The sequence below is a fragment of the Quercus suber genome, unplaced genomic scaffold (genome assembly GCF_002906115.3).
Source record: "Quercus suber isolate HL8 unplaced genomic scaffold, Cork oak 2.0 scaffold_18, whole genome shotgun sequence".
In the NCBI taxonomy this organism is placed as follows: domain Eukaryota; kingdom Viridiplantae; phylum Streptophyta; class Magnoliopsida; order Fagales; family Fagaceae; genus Quercus; species Quercus suber.
This window is the reverse complement of record NW_027069483.1, coordinates 1,981,297-2,002,406: the sequence shown is the minus strand read 5'-3', so window position 1 is coordinate 2,002,406 and position 21,110 is coordinate 1,981,297. Positions and strand designations below refer to the sequence as shown.

The following is a 21,110-nucleotide window of genomic DNA, read 5'->3' as shown; positions in this document are numbered from 1 at the left end:
TCTTCCTCATCACCACCACCCACTTCCCTCCACCTCCGTCTCTCTCTCACCCACTTCGCTCTCTCTCCACCACCACAACAACCCCACCCGCCACTTCCTCACCGCTTTCTCCATCGCAAACTTCGCCGTATCATTCCTCGGCGGAGACGACAACAACAACAATGGAAACAGCGGCAAAGGTTGTAGCAGAGGAGGAGGAGGCGATGAGGGGTCATCGGCGGAGGACAAGAACAGAGAGGAGGCTTTGATGGTGCTAGCGAAGGCTGGGAGGTCGTTGAAGAATTTGCCGAAGGACTTGGGGGCGGCGATCGAGGCCGGGAGAATCCTTGGCGCGGTGGTGTCGAGGTTTTTGGAGCTAGAGAAGTCGCCGGTGTTGCGGTGGTTGATGCAATTCGGCGCGGTGGTTGTTATGTGATACAATTAAGGTTCGGCACTGTTTCCACTAGCTAGCTGTGATAAATTGCCAATTGGGTTTTCTGGGTTTATTTTGTTTTATGGTTTAGTTGTCAAAATCACTTCAATTTGGCCAAGTTAGCTTGTGTTTGTTTTTTTTTTTGTTTTTTTTTTTTTTTTTTTTCTTTTTTCATTTGTGTTGTTGTAATCTGGGTTTGAGGAATCAGTTGCTGGGTTTGAGTTCTTCGTTTTGGGAAGAACAAGAATGTTTTTTTTTTTTTTTTTTAATAATGATAAGTAATTTATTTTAAAAAAAATTAAATTAGATTCCACGTGACTTATGTGGACATTATTTTAATATTTATAAGTTTTACCGTTTGCCACCTGTGCAATTTCCTTCATTAATGTTTCAAAATAGGGACTAAAAGCGGTGAAAAAAAAAGTTAGGGACTAAAGTAGAATCGAGTGAAAATGTAAGGACGAAAATGTGCTTTTCGCCTAATTCTTATTTTGAAGGACTAAAGTAGACCGAAAGGAACTGAGGTAGACCGAATAGACCTAAGTGGACCTAATTGGTCCAAAGTTGACTGAATTGAACTAAAATGAAGCGAATGAAATGAAGTGGACTAAATAAACCAATGTCGACTGAAGTGGACCTTAAAAGAGTGAAGTAAACCAAATAGACCAAAGTAGACCAAATTGGCCTAAATACACCAAAGTGACCAAATCGGACCAAAATGGTCTATGGACCAAAATGAACCAAATTGGACCAAAACTTTATATTTACTCTATTTTCAATAGAGTCTAAATTTAGTAAGGATGGGGTGTAAAACTCATGTTTTACACCATCCAATAAGAGATTATCACATCAGCACTTTATTTAAAATTCAATACATCCTACCACACCTAATAACATTTCAATAAACTCCTAATCTAGTTGGATTTATATATGGGTATTAGAATTGATTGGGTGTGATTGTGTTTATTCTTAAATATGTGATAAGATGATGTGTCATGGGTTTTACACCACGTCCTTACGAAATTTAATCTCTTTTCAATAACATGTAATATAATTGAAACTAATTCCTCAAATGTTAAATCAAATAATGAGTTTATGCATGGTTAGAAACATAATTTCTTATAAAATAATTTAAAATAAATTTATACCATATTTGTGCATTGCACATGGAAATCGGCTAGTTATTTCTAATATCTAAGTATATTAATATTGTCTTTTGTGCAGGATCTAGAAGAGTACTGAAACTTATAGGAACATTTTATGATTTTGAAATCTCCGTGAAGTAACCCAAACATATGTTTACTTGAAGCTATATGATTATGTTGAGTTGATTCGTTGGATATATAAATAAGGAAAAATATAGGTACAGTTTCTTAGTTGTGAAATTTAATGTATTGCATCTAAAGAATTGTACTAAAGTTCTACCTTATAAATAAATATTACCAAATTTATTTCACGACTCAGATCTCATATGGAACTATAAATTTTTAAACATATATGACATTTTTGGAAACTATAAGACATATACTTGCTTAATTATGAAAAATGTAAACTGCTCATACCCACTACGTGGCAACTGCTAAAACTATTCACCATATAATTTTAATCACATTGCATATTTAATTAGTCATGTGACCTGACTTATTTAAAAAATACATATGAATAGATTTCTGATTCACTATGCAATGGGTTGAACGAAATAAAAACTTTGTCCCTAAATTATTATGCAGTCTAATTTGTAATTATATTCTTCTTACTTTTTTGCTAATTAAAATACATTAGCGATCTTCAGTGGCATATTTAAATATATATATATATAAAGCCTATTTTTGTTCCTTATTCTTTCTGAATGACATTCTCTCAATATAATGAGATTGACGTAGTTAAATGCAGAGGTCAGATACTTTTTGCTTTCATGCACACATTAAATCAAGTCTTATCCACACAAACTAGTTTATGAACACATTATTATAATTGAGTTTGACTCATTTATAGTCAAGCTTAAACAGGAGTATGAGACTGGTTTGTTTACTAAATACATGAACATCAACAAGCTTAAGCATTTTCTCAAGTCATGTTCAAATTATTCTTAAATAGCCTGGTTAATTTATAATCCAATATCTAACTAGCTCAGGGAGATTACTCAAAGAGATGGGAGCATTGGAACTACATGTTAAAGCATCAACATAATTGTTTAGACAAAGACTAATAATCCGACAAATTTAAATGAAAACGACCAACTCTATAATATTTTTAGTTCGTACAAACTATATATAATTAAAGTTGATCAACTCAAAACATTCAAGTTCACGATGATAATAAAAAATAAAACATTAAGACAAAGTGGACTCCCAACGATAAATTGTACTTCAACAACTTAATTAATTAGGTAGATAATATTCAATTCTCCCAGATAAATGTTTTACTTTATTGAAATAGAACACATGGTACAAGTCCATCATCAATATTAGTGGAAAAAATTTATCAATCAATAACCTAAGTCATTAGGCTTTTGAAGAAGATTGGAATGTAAATACTAGTTACTCATCCAAATAAAGCCAATGAGGAATAGTCACCCTATATTTACGTTGTGGCACCTTCTTGAAGGTAGCCCACATCAAATGAAAGAAGAGCGGAAAGACTGCCATAGAAGACACTGTTACCAGCAAGTAGGTCACTATATACGAGGTGGAAGACACAAATTTTAGTTGAGCCCTGAAGATGAAGAAATGTCCGGTTGTGAAAGATACCAAGGTAGAAGCTATAGACATATAGAATGCTATTAAACCCAACAAAAGCTTCCATGGTAAGGCGCGGCGAAAATCTCTTTCTTTACACCCAGTAAAAAAATCTGTTTTGTAGAAAACTCTAGATTTGTAGAGAGTTAGAAAAAATCAGATTTGTTTTTTATGTGAAATAAAATAAAAAAAGGTTTTTTTTTTTTTTTTTTAAGACGACTACACTCATGAAATAAGCATACGCTACTCGCATCAAACAAAACATTACTGGTTGTGACTTTCTTTTTTATTTCAAAATCTGCTATGTTTAAAAAATTCAGATCTACATCTAAAGAAGATACAAATCAATTTTTGTATTAAAAAAAATTCGAATTTGCGTCTAAGGAAGATATAGACTAGTTTTTATGAAAAAATTCAGATCTGCATCTAAGGAAGATATAAGTATGTTTTTTATGTTAAAAAAAAAATTCAGATCTACATCTAAGGAAGATACAAATCTGTTTTGGTTTTGAAAATTTCAGATCTACATCCAAGGAAGATACATGTCTGTTTTTAGTTTTGAAAATTATATGATAATAAGCAGATTTTTGAAACTTAAAAAGGTAAATCACGACAATTAAAACATCAAGAACATATTTCAACAAAAATATTGACAACACATGGTATGAGCATTAGAAATTAAAACTAAAAGAATATCTACTCATGCATCATCAAAATAAAAGAAACAAAAAAAAGGGTAAAGAAAGACCACCTCTTGCATGGACGTACTCTTCTTATTGAGGGAATATTTTAGAGTTCAAAGAAATTTATTCAATTATCTTTGAAATCTAAAATACCTTGCTTACAAAAAAGAATTTCTTAAGGCTAGAGCCTCAAGAACTTCTTTAATGTAAGAGAGAGAATAATAGAAAAGAAGAGTCAGAAAGAGGGGAAATCAGCGAGCGTGAAAAAGTGTGCTGAATTTTGAGATGTAGCCTTTATTTATAAAGGCTGGGATGTTAAAAAAATTTGCTAGAATACAAATTGGGATGCGTCCTTATCTCTAAAAAATTAAAAATGATATGTTTCAGCTTAATCCAAGTGCCCTCAAGCTGGGGCCCGAGTTTGTGCCAATCAGCACTCCAAAAGTGCCGAATGGCCCTTTGGGGTGCCAGTCCCTCGTTTGAGTTTTGATCCCTTTTGGACTCCTTATTTATTTATTTATTTTTTTTTGAGCGACTTGCACTTAGGCGCATTTTTATAAAAATTAAACTCTTTTTTTGATAATTCAGGTATTTTCAGCAAAGATTATCTTGTAGATAAATACTCTAAAAGTCTTGATTATCCACAATTTTATTGTTATCCGATTATCTCCTTTATTCCCATGCAAACAAGCCTATTTTTGGACACTAACTAACAACCAATCACAAAATTTTTTAATTAAATTTAATTTTTTAGCCAATAAAATTAATTTAAATCAATCATGTGTGGTTGATTCTACCTAAAAACAATGCATGCTGACCGTGCAAATTTGATCATGCGATATCTTTCGATCTGACGGTCTGATTTGAAAATTGAGCATACCGTTGCGACCGTTGGAATCTCAAGATCATTTTATGATATGCAATGAACAAATTAATGCATGTAATGGAATCATGAATTTCGGGTATGTAATTGGTCATTCTAGTCATTTTCCTTGATTAAATTATGGGTGCAAAATTGAGTGTTTACAAGTACTACTTTGAAAACTCAAAATTGCTATAACTACCATACACACTCCAAAAACAAGGCTTTCATTAATGCAAAAAGAAAAAGAATAAGGAATCCATATCATAACCCCCTTATATCAAACATGTACAACTACATTTAAAGACCACTACTTGAGCGTTGGGAAGAAAATTATCAATTCTTGGTAAAATCGTCAATCCATTTCTAGCTCATATGTACTACAGATATAATTGATGTGGTGAAAAGCGTCATAACCCATAAAGGTTCGCAAAAATATCATTCGTGGCGACATTAATATATATATATATATATAATAACTAATAGTTGAAATGTTTGACTTTTTATTGACTACTTCTCATTGTGCCATGTGGCTACATAAATTATTGACATGTCTACATTTAAAAACACTGAACAATTGTTTCTTTTGGGATTTTAACTTACCATTTAGTTCAATTCGTTACACAAGATATTAACCCGAACAATTATGCTTTTTCATTTTGTTGAGAGAAAAAAAAGAAGTGAGAAATCTGAGGGCACTACAACCGTCAAGCAAGCATGGGCCAGCATCCCACAACCGGAACTGGTAAAGGTATCTTGAATAGACAAATTTAGATTTGGTTATTTTGGTTAGATTGATTTAACAGTGTCTGTGATGATTTTAGATTTTTGTTCTCTCCCTTCTTTTTGTTCTTTCTTTGCTTTCACATTACTTCTTCATTTTCACCAGCATTCATTGGTGTGCTCTGCTCTACATCTTCTTCTATACTCTCCCCCTCGAGAAATTATTGGTTCCTCCGGGAGGACCACTGATGTGGTCCTCCCTGCTCCTGCCAGCCAATAATAAAATGCCACGTGGCCACTTTTTCTGATTCAGCTCCACATCATACCTTACCCATTTCCTTTAACTCTTGTTAACAAAACCAAACCAAGGATAAAACTAAAACAAACTCAACTGCCCTTACCCATTTCGTTCACCCAAAATCAAAATTTCTATCAAACACATTTGCCTCTTCCTTTCTCTCTCCCTCTAGCTCTATTTCCCCGATATCTCTCTAGAGAAGAAATTCCCCCTCTCTTTCTGTATGAAATTGAAATTCAAAGAAGTGTTAAGCCAGGCCGCCGTTTTCACAAGAATTCTGGCAGTAACACAGTTATTCAAAGTTATTTTTAATTGAGAAATTTAAATAAATAATAAACCACTAAAAGATATGGAGAATAGACTTAATTTGAATAACTTTTTCAAAGCAGGATTTTCATTAGATTAGTATTAGATATGCTTCCCACAGCCTTAGCAATGTACCAATTTTTGACGCTAACCACTAGTGACGAGCCATCAACCAAGTAACGAGGTCAATGGAGGCACTAATTTCTAAATTAATAGCCAATCCAAAGTATCCAAGGAGAGGAGAATTGAAGTAACAGGAAAATCTACAATAAAGCCGGGCCTTGGTCCGTAGTGAACTATACTGTGGATTAGACTTTTGTATTTGTCCAAAAACTGGGCTTCATGAGACTTATCTTTCGAAATTCTTTTCGAAATACCCAGAAAATCAATTCCCCAAACTCCAAAGAACCTACTGCAATAATCAAGAGCAGAAAACACAACCAAAAATACAGTGAAAACCCATAAAAACAAACAGACTCAAAAATCCCACCACTTTAATTGTACTCAAAAACCTAAGAAAGCAGATTCAGATTCGGAGAACAAAATAATAAAAAAGGGGTAAATTTCTTTTTCCTCAAAATAAAATCTGTGTACATGTTCATAGTTCATATATACACTTATCTGTACTTAGAAAATTGCACAAAGACTCGATAAAACTTCAAACCCCATAACACAGAATATCCAACACGACTTTCACCGCCAACACATAACCCACCCTCAATCTACAATCTTCAGAACTTCCATTCCTTGAATCCATTACCCACGCACCGTCTAGAGCCACCAAATCGAAGAGAGGGAGTGAGAGCCTTACGGTTTGAAATTTTCAAATAGGTAGAGATAGACGGGTTTGTACTAGGATGATTGAAGTGGAAACGCTGCCTTTGGTGGCGGTGGCGGTGGCGATGGCGTTTAGGATGATTGAAGTTGGTTTTCCCTTTGGGCCTCCATTGACTGTGTCACTACCAGAATTCTTGTGAAAACAGCGGCCTTCCATGGCTTGACACTTTTTTGAATTTGAATTTCATATAAAAAGAGAGGGAGAATTTCTTCTCTAGAGAGATATTGGGGAAATAGAGCTAAAGGGAGAGAGAAAGAAAGAGGCAGATGTGTTTGGGAGAAATTTTGATTTTGGCTTTGATTTTGGGTGAACGAAATGGGTAAGGGCAGCTGAGTTTGTTTTAGTTTTAACCTTGGTTTGGTTTTGTTAACAAGAGTTAAAGGAAATGAGTAAGGTATGATGCGGAGCTGAATCAGAAAAAGTGGCCACGTGGCACTTTATTATTGGCTGGCAGGAGTAGGGAGGACCACATCAGTGGTCCTCCCGGAGGAACCAATAATTTCGAGTCCAAATCCTCTGTCTCATCAATTGTGCTCCACTTCGTGCTCCACCAATAAAATTTGGACAGCTAACCTTTTTTATTAAATGAGATATCTCATTAAATGAGACAGCTAGCCTCTCTCATTAAAGTCAGAGTTATCTTATTTAATGAGAGAGGCTAGTTGTTCAAGTTTTATTGGTGGAGCATGAAGTGGAGCACAATTGATGAGACAGAGGATTTGGACTCAGTCATGAGAACCTTTTTTTGTCCCTTCTCTATGTACTTGAACAAACTAATGTCAATGTGCTTTTTTTTTTTTTTAAGAAACACATTCAGATGTGTGTGTGTGTTTGAACATTTATCACTTTGGCGCCTACCTCCATGGTTAGCCTGTTCTCTTCCAAGGTCCACTCTATCTGCGTCCTTAATTACCTTCTCTACGTCGTCTATTGTTAAAAATGCTGAAATGAAAATAGTTCAGTTACAAAGCCGCGAAGCACATTGTAAATGAAAATAAACACAGATATCCTTTTTTGGTAAATAATGAAATTTCCATTACAACTAAAATTTTCCATTGAACTCTGAGATTTCTAAACTATTTTAATTCTTCTTATTAGTGAGCCACTACTGATATAAATACATAAGTAATCTGCACTTGAAAGTTATCTGGGCACTAAAAGACTAGTCACGTAAACTGTAACGAGTATTTTAGTGTAAAATTAAATAAAATAATAGCTTATCTTCCTTAAGCCCCTCCACACACTCGCACGCAGACATACATACATATAAAGGAATTTTTAGGTTTTTGAGATTACCAATTTTTAATTTTAGTAACGATTTAGACCCTAAATTTCAAATTACAGCCTAATCACCTTTAAGCTTAAGATAGATGATTTATATTCGTAAAGGTAAGACATATTTAGGATGAAGTATAAACTATTCAGTTCACATGTCTAAATCAACCAACTTACAGCATGCAATGCATGATAATTAACCCGTAAGTTAACATATAGCAACAGTTAATTGGAAGTAAATGTCAATTAAGATTCGAAGGAACTTGAGTTACGGAAAGGTTGATAATTTAGTTCCGTGACATTAATAATATTTTTCTTCAAACTGCTATGTAACTGTTGGTTTTATTTTTAAACATAAATTCCATAGTTACAATAGAATGAGAGGATTCGAGACTTTGATGCTTTTATTCAAAATCTATCAAGAAGTGCCACCTGTATTACAAAATTCTTGACAACAACTTTGTAATCCGATATTAGAAAAAGAAGAGTAGGTAGGAGCAAATGAAAAGAAAGAAAAAATGAGTGATTTTAAATACACTATCAACATATCTTGAAATTGTTCACCAAAAAAAACACATATCTTGAAAATTGTATAGTATACTTACAGTGATAGATGATCTTTTCATACCAACGAAGATCGCTGCCACTTTTGAAGGCAGACGGTTTGCGTGTCAGGAGATGGAGAGGGGTATTGCCATCCTTGTTGACAACGTTTACAAGATGTTCATACTTGTTAAGTATTATAATGGACAATTCTGCCAAGCATAATAACCAAATGTGACTTAATATAATAACTAATTAATAGTATTTCAGGCGCATCTTAGATTCTAATTAACAACCACCTCTTGCACAACAGCACAAGTTGTAAATTCTCATCAACTGTTCTATCACATTTATTTACTAGCTTAAGTCATAATTTCACCGTTTATAATCCACTTCAAAAACTCAAAATGTAATTTACATTTCGCTTGTTTTGAAGTAAAATGTTTTTTTTTTTATGTGTTTTTTTTGTATGTAAAATTTGGTCAAACATTATGTAAAATATTTTTTGTTTATTGTAAAACCTTTTATAAAAAGTTATAAAATGTTTTAGCCTTCAAATTTTGATAAAACATCTTACAAAAACATATAGTGACTTCCTCTTCCCCTATCTGGTGGTTAGGTCATTGATTCAATGAGCTGGGGAGCCGATGTTGACGGTTCGGTGCCCGAAGTTGCTGTTACAGCAACCAATGGCAACTATCCCATGGTTGGAGTTGCCACTCCGATGATCAATGCCGTCATTCTAGTGATTGGAGATGCCACTCCAACAATCAGTGTCATTCCAATGACTGGATCTAGTAGTTATGTCCCTAGAGACAATGTTCTAACAGTTTGGTCAGTAGGTCTCTAGCACTAGCAGCTTTAGTGATTAAGCCATTGGTTTTGGTGGTTTACTTGAAAAATTTTACTTGTCGTACTAAATACTCAAAAATATTATATTGAAAACATTTTACTTGTAAAATTTGTAATATTTTACTTCAAAACAAACTTAGTGATATAATATGAAATAATATTAAATAAAATAAAGTTAGGGGGAAATTAATAAAAGCTCTTCTACATAAATTATCCTATGTGCACGGGTGTAGTGTTCCTCTTCAGCATGAAAAATATTGCTCACCATAGTGTTCTGCAGAGATGGCACAGTGGAGTATAGTGTCACCATCGTTCCTTTGACTGTAAAAGTAGCCTTCTACCCGGTTGCAGATAGAAGCCAAGTATAGAAAAGCGTCTTTGTGACCATGAAGAGCTGCTGAGAAGAAAGGGGTCTCACCTTCATTGTTAAGAACACTTAGTAAAGCTCTTGACCGTGATCTTTCAACTATGCTGCGACACATCTTCTTACTCCCCACTGATGCTGCAATGTGGAGAGGGGTATTTCCTTCCATGTTTGCCTTTTCTAAAGCACTCATTGCGATGTGTTCATGATCGGTTCCCCATGGTAATAATTTTAGAAGTCCTTCAAAAATATCTTCACGTTTATTGTAGGCTGCTAGGTGGAATATTGTGTCATCTGACTTTGTGACCTTGACATCGAAGGCCCAATTTTGTCCTTCACATTGAACAAGGACATCCTCCCAATCACCATTGACGGCACTTTTAAACAATCTTCTTTGGGCCTTGTCGAGGTTGAAGATTGAAGTCTCCTCGCATTTTTTAATATGATCTTGATCTTGAAGCCAATCTGAAATCCACTCAATCTCCATCTATATGGAACAATGAAGATGAAAAAAATGGACAGAATAATTAGGATTAGTTTGTGTAGCAATTGTTGCAGCAATTAATGGATTTTTTTTATTTATTTATCATTTTACACTTGAAATGAGTCTGATCCACAAACATCCCGAAACACGCCAATATATAAAAATAAAATTTTTCTTCCATTGATTTTGTTTAGAAAATTTAACTTTTTTTTTGGGAGGGGGTCAATCAATTAAAAAAGTTTCATTCTTTTTAAAAAGTTAAAAAAATAATTTCTTAACCTACCCTTTACTTTATTTAAAAATTCAATATATGATCTTATCATTAGAGTTTAAATTAATTATGGTTGTTTTGAAAATTTATACGTACAATTTTTTATTTTTACTAAAAGGCATCACATTATTGAATGATGTTCCCTTAACGAATTAAATTTTCTAACAAGGACCAATAAAATGGGATGAAGATGGTATATTTTTTTGTCCTTTTACTTACTAAAACAACTCTCTCTGGCAGCTAAGTTGCCTTTCATCTCTATTTAAAATAGATCAACTTCATGCATAAAATTAGATATGATAAATCTAAAAGTTTCCAATACCATGTCTTTCTCTCATATCAGATTAGGGTCTTTTTTTTAGATAGTCACAATATATTGTTAACTCTGCAGTTTGAACATTTCTCTCTTAGATTTTTAAGCACTTTGTGCATGAGAGGTGTCAATTAAACTACAAGAGGTATAAATGTGTAATACATGAAGTGAATAAAATAATTTTATGCATTGGAGTACCTTAGATATTTCTATTTTTGTTTCCAATATGTCCTCTGATGACGCAGGAGTCCAGGGGTGATCAATCATGCACTTGTCCGCGTCCTGTATTTCTATTTTTGATGCCATCTTAGCACATTCAACAGCGATCCTCCCAGAATTCAATGGCACTAATCCTGATAGAGTATGGGTCACCGGCAATCAAGAAGATGATGTCAATCTCTAAGAATATAATTGGGAAAGTAACAAATTACATCCTTAATTGATTTTATTTAATTTAGTTTCCATGTTAGTCTTTTAGTAGACATAATGATTTCTATTAGAATTTGAATATTCTTCCCTAATTTATTTCTACATTTTATTTCTTACTTTGTTTAGAAGTCTAAGGTAGGGATGGTAATGATGGGGAGGGGCAGGGCCGAAGGATTAGATCTTCACTCCCATCCTACCCCGTATGATGGGGAAAGCTTCCTTGCCTCATCCCCGTCCCTTGGGCCCTGCCCTGTCCCTTAAAATTCTATTTCATTTTAACTTGCCTCACAACTGTTATAATTTTTTTTAATAAAATCTGTTTCATTAATGTAAATATACTTGAAATTATAACTAATTTTATCTTATCAAATCAAACTAATTCTTAGCAATAATTAAATAATATTATCAAAGTATTTAACAAGACAATATAACAACAACAACAAAAAACTGAATATTCATGCATTTAAATAAGCTAGTATTAATTTGTTTGTTTAAATAGTAGAAATTTAGGATATGAAAAATTTATAATTATAGCTCTTATCAACGCGAGGTTGGATGGGGATGGAGTGGGGTGGAGCTAAAATGTCTAAATCTATCCCCACCTTGCCCCATAGCAGGGGCTAAAATCCGGCCCCATTCCTATCCCACTACCATTGTGGGGTGGGAAAAACCTACAAGGGGCGAAGCGAGTCAAGGCGGGGCGGGGCAAAAAACCTAGAAAAGTTCCTTTAATTTATTTGTTAATTTGTTGACGTAAAAAAATATTTTATTAAAGAAAGTTTTGAAGCTTAAAATTTTATGGCAAATACCATATATAGCTATAGGAGTGAGGTTGTTAATTAATTTAATAAATAAGATAAGATTTGCTCATATGAAATTTGTTACATGATAATTGTCTTTATCATTATGTCAAATACAAGCCTCTTATTCAATTGTAAGAAATTTTATAAATTTGAGTTAACTAGAAAGGATCAATGTAATAATTCAAGAGAACACATCTTATTTCGGATCAATATCTCTCTAGTCAATTTTTTTTTTTTTTTTTTTTTTTTTTTTTTTTTTTTTTTTTTTGTGGACAAGTATCTCTAGCCACTTAATTACTAAAAGATGGTTTAAGCCAAAGAAAAAAAAATGATGGTTCTACTTACAGGAAAAATGTCTCTTGCTGCCAAGTCATCTTCCAAGACTATAAGTTGGAGTTGAGCTTTCCGTGGCATATTGTCCTAGTCGCACTAGAAACCTACCAGTTTATTACTTTATTTACAGCTCATGTTGGTGATTTGAGCAAGCAATTTATAATGATAAAAAAAAAAAAAAAGGAGATTGTACAGTAAAGCGGGGTCCATAAGACTTGTAGTTTAATTAAGTAATATTCCATATTATTTGCCTGATGAGTAGTCTCTCTCCGTCGCCTTTTGAAGTACATGGATTTAAAACCATTTTCTGTTCCAAAAAGTAAATAAACTAGAATCTTGCTTTAAAATTAAAAAAAAAAAAAAAAAAAAAAAAAGAGGGAACATGTTAACTTAAATGAAAAAAAAAAAAAAAAGTGAATTTCAGTTAATTCAACTGGTAAAATCTCTGAAGGTTGAATAAGAGATTTGAATTCACATCTTTGTTCACACCAAAACCAATTGGTATCTTAACTGATGACAAAAGCGCAAATTATAAAAACGAACTTCATAATTTAAAACTCTATCAAAAAATAAAATGAGAAAGGAAGAACCTAGCAATTTATTTATACCATCATTTTGGTGATTTGAGCAACTATTTATAATGATAGAGGAGATTGTGCAGTAAACCCGGGTCCATAAGACTTAGAGTTTAATTAAGCTAATATTCACATATTATTTGCCAGTATGAGTAGTCTCTCCATCGCCTTTTGAAGTACAAGATTAAAACCTTTTTCTGTTCCTAAATATTAAAAAGAAAAGAAAGGAACTAGAACCTTGCCTTAAAAAAGATAGAGGGAACGTGTTACATGTTTTTTTTTTTTTTGGATCGGTCATTGCTGCCCTAAGCAAGCGCCTCCCACTTCCTTTGGCTCCCTTAGAAGTAGAGGCTAAAGCACTAGATGAAGCTACAGTTTTTGCATGGGACATTGGAGTCAGAGATGTGATTTTTGAAACAGATTCCATTACTGTTTGTCATGCTATGGAGAGCCCCACAGATGCCCCAATCTCTATATCTACTGTAGTCTCAGGACTTTGCTCCAGATTACATGAGTTTAAAACATTCCAAGCCTCACACGCGGGACGACAAGGAAATAAGCTAGCTCATACTTTGGCAGCTTTTGCTAAGAATATTGATTCTTTTGTAACATGGATGGAAGAATGTCCACCTTTTCTCAGGATGCTATGTTATTTTCTGCTTTTTAATGAAATGAGAGTCTTTCTTAAAAAAAAAAATAAAAGAAAAAAAAGAAAAAGAAAATGAAGAACATCTTCTTCACAAAACAAAACGAAAAAAAAAAAAAACATACATATCAATTGGGTATATTTTAAGTAGAGAATTGATACCTGGGAAATAAACACAGAATAGCTATATACAGTAGTGATGAGGCCAAATCAGGGTTGTTTTACTAAAATTTGAAGCCTAATGACAACTATAAGTAGGGCTGTAAACGAATCAAACCGTTCATGAACAACTCGAGCTCAGCTCGATAAAAAGCTCGTTCATGTTTGTTTATTTACAAATAAGCCAAGCTTGAGCATTAGTTTTAGGTTTGTTTGATAAACAAGCCAAGTTCAAGTAAAAAAATTTGTTCATGAACAAGCTCGTGAACAATAGAGCTCGATACAAAACATGCCGAGTTTAGGCTCGTTTATAGCTTGATATATGATTACTAAATAAACTCATTATCATGACATTACACATATGTTTTGGAATATTAATTTATAGCTTGTTTATTCATATATGTTTTGGAATATTATTTTATTTAGATTTGTTAGGATTATAGTTGCACAAATAACAAATGTGGATGTAAAAATTGTATTTTGAACAATTACTTAAGCTACAGACAATGAATGATGATGGATGGATTTGATTATGTAATGTTGTAATTTAAACAATTTCTAATCACGAGTGTTAGAAGCATGACAAAATGAGTATATTATTAAATATATATATTTTTTGTTTACTTGATTTTTATGATATAAGCATTTGATGATGCAATGTTTTTGGATCCCAAGCTAAAAAGCTTGACTTGAGCTCGAGTTTGAGCTTGATATTAAGCTCGAGTTTGGCTTGACTAATTAATCAAGCCAAGCCGAGCTCAAGCTTTTTGGCACTCTCACAAGCTCGAGTTCAAACATTGTTTTTAGGCTTGTCTCAAGCTCAAGCCAAGTTTGAACATTTGATTTTTATTGACGAGCCAAGCTCAGACACACACTACTTGACAAAGCTTGGCTCGTTTAGAACCCTGACTATAAGTCATATTTTTTATCATTAAATATTATTAGTATAGTATTTATTTGACTTTTCATATTATAATTTTTAATTTAAAATATATTCTTGTTGCCTTTTTTATATGCAAAATTACTAATTAAGGGGCATTTGTATTTCAATTTTTCTAACATCATCTTTTTCAATGATAATGTGACTAATCCACTTAATAGCACCCCAAATTTTAAAAAATTATTTTATTTTATGTGAGTTAGTTCAATGATCTCTTAAAAAACATAATTTGTCAACTAGTCTAGTAGTTATGGAAACAAGTTAGTTTTTGTTTTCTCAAATTTTTTTTTTGTACATATTCATACAACATCAAACTAAATAAATTTTTTATATTCATTAGATTTTAAAAGATGACAAGTTTTCCTAAAAAATTATCTCACAAATATGCATATGTCAAAGAAAATGAAAATGAGCAACTCTATAACTTTTCATTTCCTATAAACTATATGAAGCGTAACATTTAGTGTTGCTATGTTCATATTGAACCACAACAACGGTCACATTATCCACCAATTTTTAACATTCTATCTTTTTTTTTTTTTTTTTAATTCTCTTTTTTTTCCTTATTAATTTCCCAACTTATAGTTATAATTTTTCAAACTTTTCCCCTCATTTTCACCTTTTCATCTACCCACGACTATCTACCTTAATATCACTTTTCCTCAATCCCTTCATCTTCCTTTATTATTAATTTTTTTATTCTTTTTTTACTTTTGCTTTTCTTATTCCCCTTCTCTTACTATAAATTTACAATTTTCTTTTTTATTCTATTCATAGTTTTTTCACACACAAAATGTTATTTCTCTCTTTTTCTCTCTCTCATTTTCCACACACAAAATGTTGTTTCTTTTTCTTTCTCTCTCGCATTTCTTTTTTCATTTTTGGTGGATTTTTTTTTTTAAATATTTTTCACACGTCTCTACTTTAGGTTGATAAATTTTTGTATTNTACCCACACCATTACCCACCAGCAATTTTTACATTCTATCTTTTTTTTTTTTTTTTAATTCTCTTTTTTTTCCTTATTAATTTCCCAACTTATAGTTATAATTTTTCAAACTTTTCCCCTCATTTTCACCTTTTCATCTACCCACGACTATCTACCTTAATATCACTTTTCCTCAATCCCTTCATCTTCCTTTATTATTAATTTTTTTATTCTTTTTTTACTTTTGCTTTTCTTATTCCCCTTCTCTTACTATAAATTTACAATTTTCTTTTTTATTCTATTCATAGTTTTTTCACACACAAAATGTTATTTCTCTCTTTTTCTCTCTCTCATTTTCCACACACAAAATGTTGTTTCTTTTTCTTTCTCTCTCGCATTTCTTTTTTCATTTTTGGTGGATTTTTTTTTTTAAATATTTTTCACACGTCTCTACTTTAGGTTGATAAATTTTTGTATTATTTAGAACTCTACTTTGGGTTGATGTGATTAAGTTTTGTGTTTTTAAGTTGTTATCTTTTTTATTCTCTTTGACTTCATAGATGCTATCATATTACATTATAAAAATAGTATATAAGAATATAATCTTATTTTATTATAACATAACATAACATGACTTGGATAATTTGGTGTTTATTACTATATTTTTTATTTTTATTTTTTTCTTCTCATATTATTTTATATAAATTTCTTATTATTCTCTCTCACATTCTCTCTTGAAAATATGGTCATTCTTTTTCTCTTAATTTTTTATTTTTTCTTGCAACTCTACTTTATATTGATGAATCATTGTGATTTAAAACTTTATTTTAGTTCATACATGTAAGGTTGAATTTATTCAATCATGTGTTGGCTTTATTACGTGCCAAATTTGCTTGTATTTTAGCAATTAGATACCCTATATTTAGGTGAGAATAATATAAGGGTTGTGTGTGAGAAGAGTTTGAAGAATTCAAGTGTGTGAGCATTCAAGAGGTTTCTCGCGACTGGATCTCGCGAGTGACTCACGACTAGCAACTCGTCAAAATGCCACATGTGTGAAGCATGCAGGAAGACAGCTGGAGCACTACAAGAAAAAAATTAACAGTTTGGCCTAGCAATTAACTCGTGACTCAAACTCGTGACTCATCCCACTTGCGAGACTGAGTCATCAGAATGCCCTGTTTTGCATCAAAATGACTTTTCACATTCCTCACGTACCCTACTATAAATACCCTTATATCCACGAAATGTAGAGAGCTTCTAGAGAAGAGTTTGAAGAATTCAAGTGTGTGAGCATTCAAAAGGTTTCTCGCGACTGGATCTCGCAAGTGACTCATAACTAGCAACTCGCCAAAATGCCACACGTGTGAAGTATGCAGGAAGACAGCTGGAGCACTACAGGACAAAAGTTGATAGTTTGGCCCGACAATTAACTCGCGACTCAAACTTGCGACTCATCCCACTCGCGAGACTGAGTTGCTAGAATGCCCTGTTTTGTAGAAAAATAATTTTTCACATTCCTCACGTATCCTACTATAAATATCCTTATACCCACGAAATGTAAAGCGCTTCCAGAAAGAATTTTGAGAGAGAAACCTTAGAAAAAACCAAGATTGACTCATCCACAATCTTAGACATTTGATTCTCCAAATTCCTCTACTCTCTCCCTCTCCATTAACATATCCTTGAGAGGCTCATTTGCCAAATGTTTATCTCACCATACCTATATCAGTGAGGAGGTATTTTAGTGCTTTGGAAGCAGTTCGGAGATGACCAATTCATTTGGTTGATGCAATGGGCTTATTACAGGATCAGAGAAGCTAAAGAAGATACGGTTAGACTTAACCCTGCTGGAGCAAGAAGCTTGGAGGACTTAGGTGCATTGGGTAGATTAGGCTTGGAGGGTTTACTACTATTCATGTATCCCAACTTTACTCTTTAGTGGATCATTTTACCACTTGGAGGGCAGTAGAGAGTTTTTCGCCGAGTTCTTTGGTTTCCTCTTCGATAATACGTGTCAGTGTTATCTTTGTATTTGCATCTCTCTAACCCTTACTCTTGCCTTTTAATTATTGCTGTGTTGTGACTAATTATGGTGTAGAGTTGTTTACCTGTTTGGGTTTTTGCTTGTACTTATTATTCTACACATTTATTGTTTAAGTATAAGTTTGTGTTGGTTATATTTAAAATTGAGGGTCTAAACATTCATTAATGTTTTATACACCAAGTGAACTTTCAATACGTTTTGGTGTTGTATTTTTTTAGCTTCCCATCACAAGTAGTCTCTCTCTTTACAATAAAATTTACATAATAAATTATACATATTTTGTAATGATAAGCATGAGAAACAACAATTTTTATTTTTGTAAACCATTTTGGAGGAAGTATCTTATTAACAAGAGTAAGTTGAGAATCAGCAATACCTTTATTAGAAAGAAGAGCTTGTTGACTGGATTCATCTCTACCTATATGCTCATCGTTTTCATTAACAGATTTATTTTTATCAATTTTTATCAATACTAAATCTTGTTTATTATTATTATCATTTTTAAAGCTTTTAAATTCATGTTTTTCATATTTTAATTTAGTTATCTCTTCTTTAACAATATTAATTTCTTGTTGTAAATCATTAGCAATTAAATCTTTGGATTTCTTTTTATGACATCTTTCTAAAGTTTCTTTAATGGATTTAATAACATTGCAACAGGAACCTCTACAACCAATTTTTATTTTAGGAGATCTAGAAGACTCATCAATAGAATGATAGCAAGAATCATTTGAAGAAGAAAAGTCATCTTCCAACGGATCAGACGAATTGTTTGATTCAAGGATTATGAATAATTCTTCTTGATCATTATCATCAATATTTAACATGTTAAACTTATTTTTTTAACTTACCAGGTTTTTGTCTACAATCTTTACTAAAATGACTAGGTTTTTCACAGTTGAAATATTTACCTATTCCTAACTTTTGGTTAACATATCTTTTAGAAACATTTTTATTTTTAGCATAAAAATCATTTGTTTTGTATTTTTTTTTTATGTTTTTTATGACTATAATTTTTGTGACTTTGGAAACGTTTTTTATCCTTTTGCCGAGAAGGAGCAATTGGGGGCAAACCATATTGTTCACAAAAATTACCCATTTCATATTTAGCTTTTCTTTTATTTTTTTAATTGGTGTTTTAACAGTTTTTCATCATTGCACATATTAATACCAAATTTTTTAAAAGTGCTTAAAATATCACCATAAGTTAAATTATCATAATCAATGGAATCATTTTTACCAATTAATTCTTGCTTTACCTTATGAGCAAAGATAATTAATTCTTGCTTTACCTTATGAGCAAAGATAGGAGGCAGACCATCAATAAACTTTTCTTTCCAATAAGGGTTGTAACAATCTTTCCGATGCATTACTCTAGAAAGAAAAACATCTTGATACCATCTGTAATAAGACATAGTAGGACATCTCAAATTATTCAATAAATCAGAAATTCGGGATGAAACATTAGATGGAGTACCAAAAAAATGTTTAACAATAGTATAAATCAAGGTATTGACACCATCTGGAATGCCTCAACCAATACGTTCATCAAAAATAGGCAAACCTTTATCTTTCTTTTTAACAGCATGTTTAATAGAATCTCTGGATTCTTCTGTGAGATATGAATCCCACCATCCATGAAAAGTACCAGAAAAACCAGTAGCAAGTAAGTCAACAATTTCAGGTTGATTAAAATCATGATTATTTTGGTAAGCGATACTGGTTTTTTTAATCAACCTGAAATTGTTGACTTACTTGCCACTGGTTTTTTTGGTACTCTTCGTGGATGGTGGGATTCATATCTCACAGAAGAATCCAGAGATTCTATTAAACATGCTGTTAAAAAGAAAGATGAAGGTTTGCCTATTTTTTATGATCGTATTGGTCGAGGCATTCTTGATGGTGTCAATACCTTGATTTATACTATTGTTAAACATTTTGTTGGTACTCCATCTAATGTTTCATCCCGAATTTCTGATTTGCTAAATAATTTGAGATGTCCTACTATGTCTGATTACAGATGGTATCAAGATATTTTTCTTTCCAGAGTAATGCATCGGAAAGATTGTTACAAGCCTTATTGGAAAGAAAAGTTTATTGACGGTCTGCCTCCTATCTTTGCTCATAAGGTAAAGCAAGAATTAATTGGTAAAAATGATTCCATTGATTATGATAATTTAACTTATGGTGATATTTTAAGCACTATTAAAAAACTTCATAAAAACATGATAAAAGTCACAAAGATTATAGCCATAAAAAAACATAAAAATACAAAAAAAAAAAAAATTAATGATTTTTATGCTAAAATGAAAAATGTTTCTAAAAAATATGTTAACCAAAAGTCAGGAAAAGGTAAATGCTTTAACTGTGGAAAACCTGGTCATTTCAGTAAAGATTGTAAACAAAAACCTGGTAAGTTAAAAAATAAGTTTAACATGTTAAATATTGATGATAATGATCAGGAAGAATTATTCAGAATCCTCGAATCAAACAATTCATCTGATTCCTTGGAAGATGATTTTTCTTCATCAACTGATTCTTGCTATCATTCTGCTGATGATTCTTCTGATTCTCTTAATATTAAAATTGGTTGCAGAGATTCCTGTTGCAATGTTATTAAATCTGTTAATATTCTCACTAAAAGTGAAGAAAATGAAAATTTGTTGGTTAAATTGATAGGTCAAATTGACAACCTTGTGTTACAAAAAGAATATTTGGATCAATTCAAGAAAAACTTGTTAAAAGATGAAACTAGTAAAAAACCTAAATCAACAATAAGTTTTGAAGAAACTTTGGAAAGATTTAATAAAAAGAAATCCAAAGAATTAACTGTTAATGATCTTGAACATGAAATTATTAATATTAAACAAGAGATAAGTGAATTAAAACATGAATTTAAAAATATTAAAAGTGATAATCATAATCTTAGGCAAGAAATTTTAATGTTAAAACTTGATAAAAATATTGATCAAGATAAGTCTAATAATGAACAAGATGAGCTCAAATATGGAGATGCTTCCGGTCAACAAGCTCTTCTTTCCGATAAAGGTAATGTTGATGATTCTCAACTTGCTCTTGTTAATAACATACTTCCCCCAAACTGGTTCACAAAAGTTAAAATTGTTATTTCCCATGATTATCATTTCACTGTTATTGCTATGATTGATTTTGGTGCGGACAAGAATTGTATCCAAGAAGGACTAATTCCTTCAAAATATTTTGAAAAATCAACTGAGAGATTGGTTTCTGCTAATGGTTCTCAAATGAAGATTAAGTATGAACTGAATAA

At 32.1% G+C, this 21,110-nt stretch overlaps 1 protein-coding gene across 1 annotated transcript in view; it reads right to left on the bottom strand.

The window, feature by feature from the left end:
* LOC111996483 (uncharacterized) overlaps positions 1–10,381 on the bottom strand; it is a 13,679-nt gene extending 3,298 nt beyond the window's left edge. The window contains exons 1-3 of the mRNA XM_065761228.1: positions 9,796–10,381; positions 8,741–8,890; positions 7,672–7,802 (exon numbers count right to left, since the gene is read on the bottom strand). Coding sequence (XP_065617300.1) covers positions 7,672–7,802; positions 8,741–8,890; positions 9,796–10,381 — 867 coding nt within the window. The remainder of the gene's footprint in view (positions 1–7,671; positions 7,803–8,740; positions 8,891–9,795) is intronic.
* Between the last annotated feature and the right edge of the window lie 10,729 nt (positions 10,382–21,110).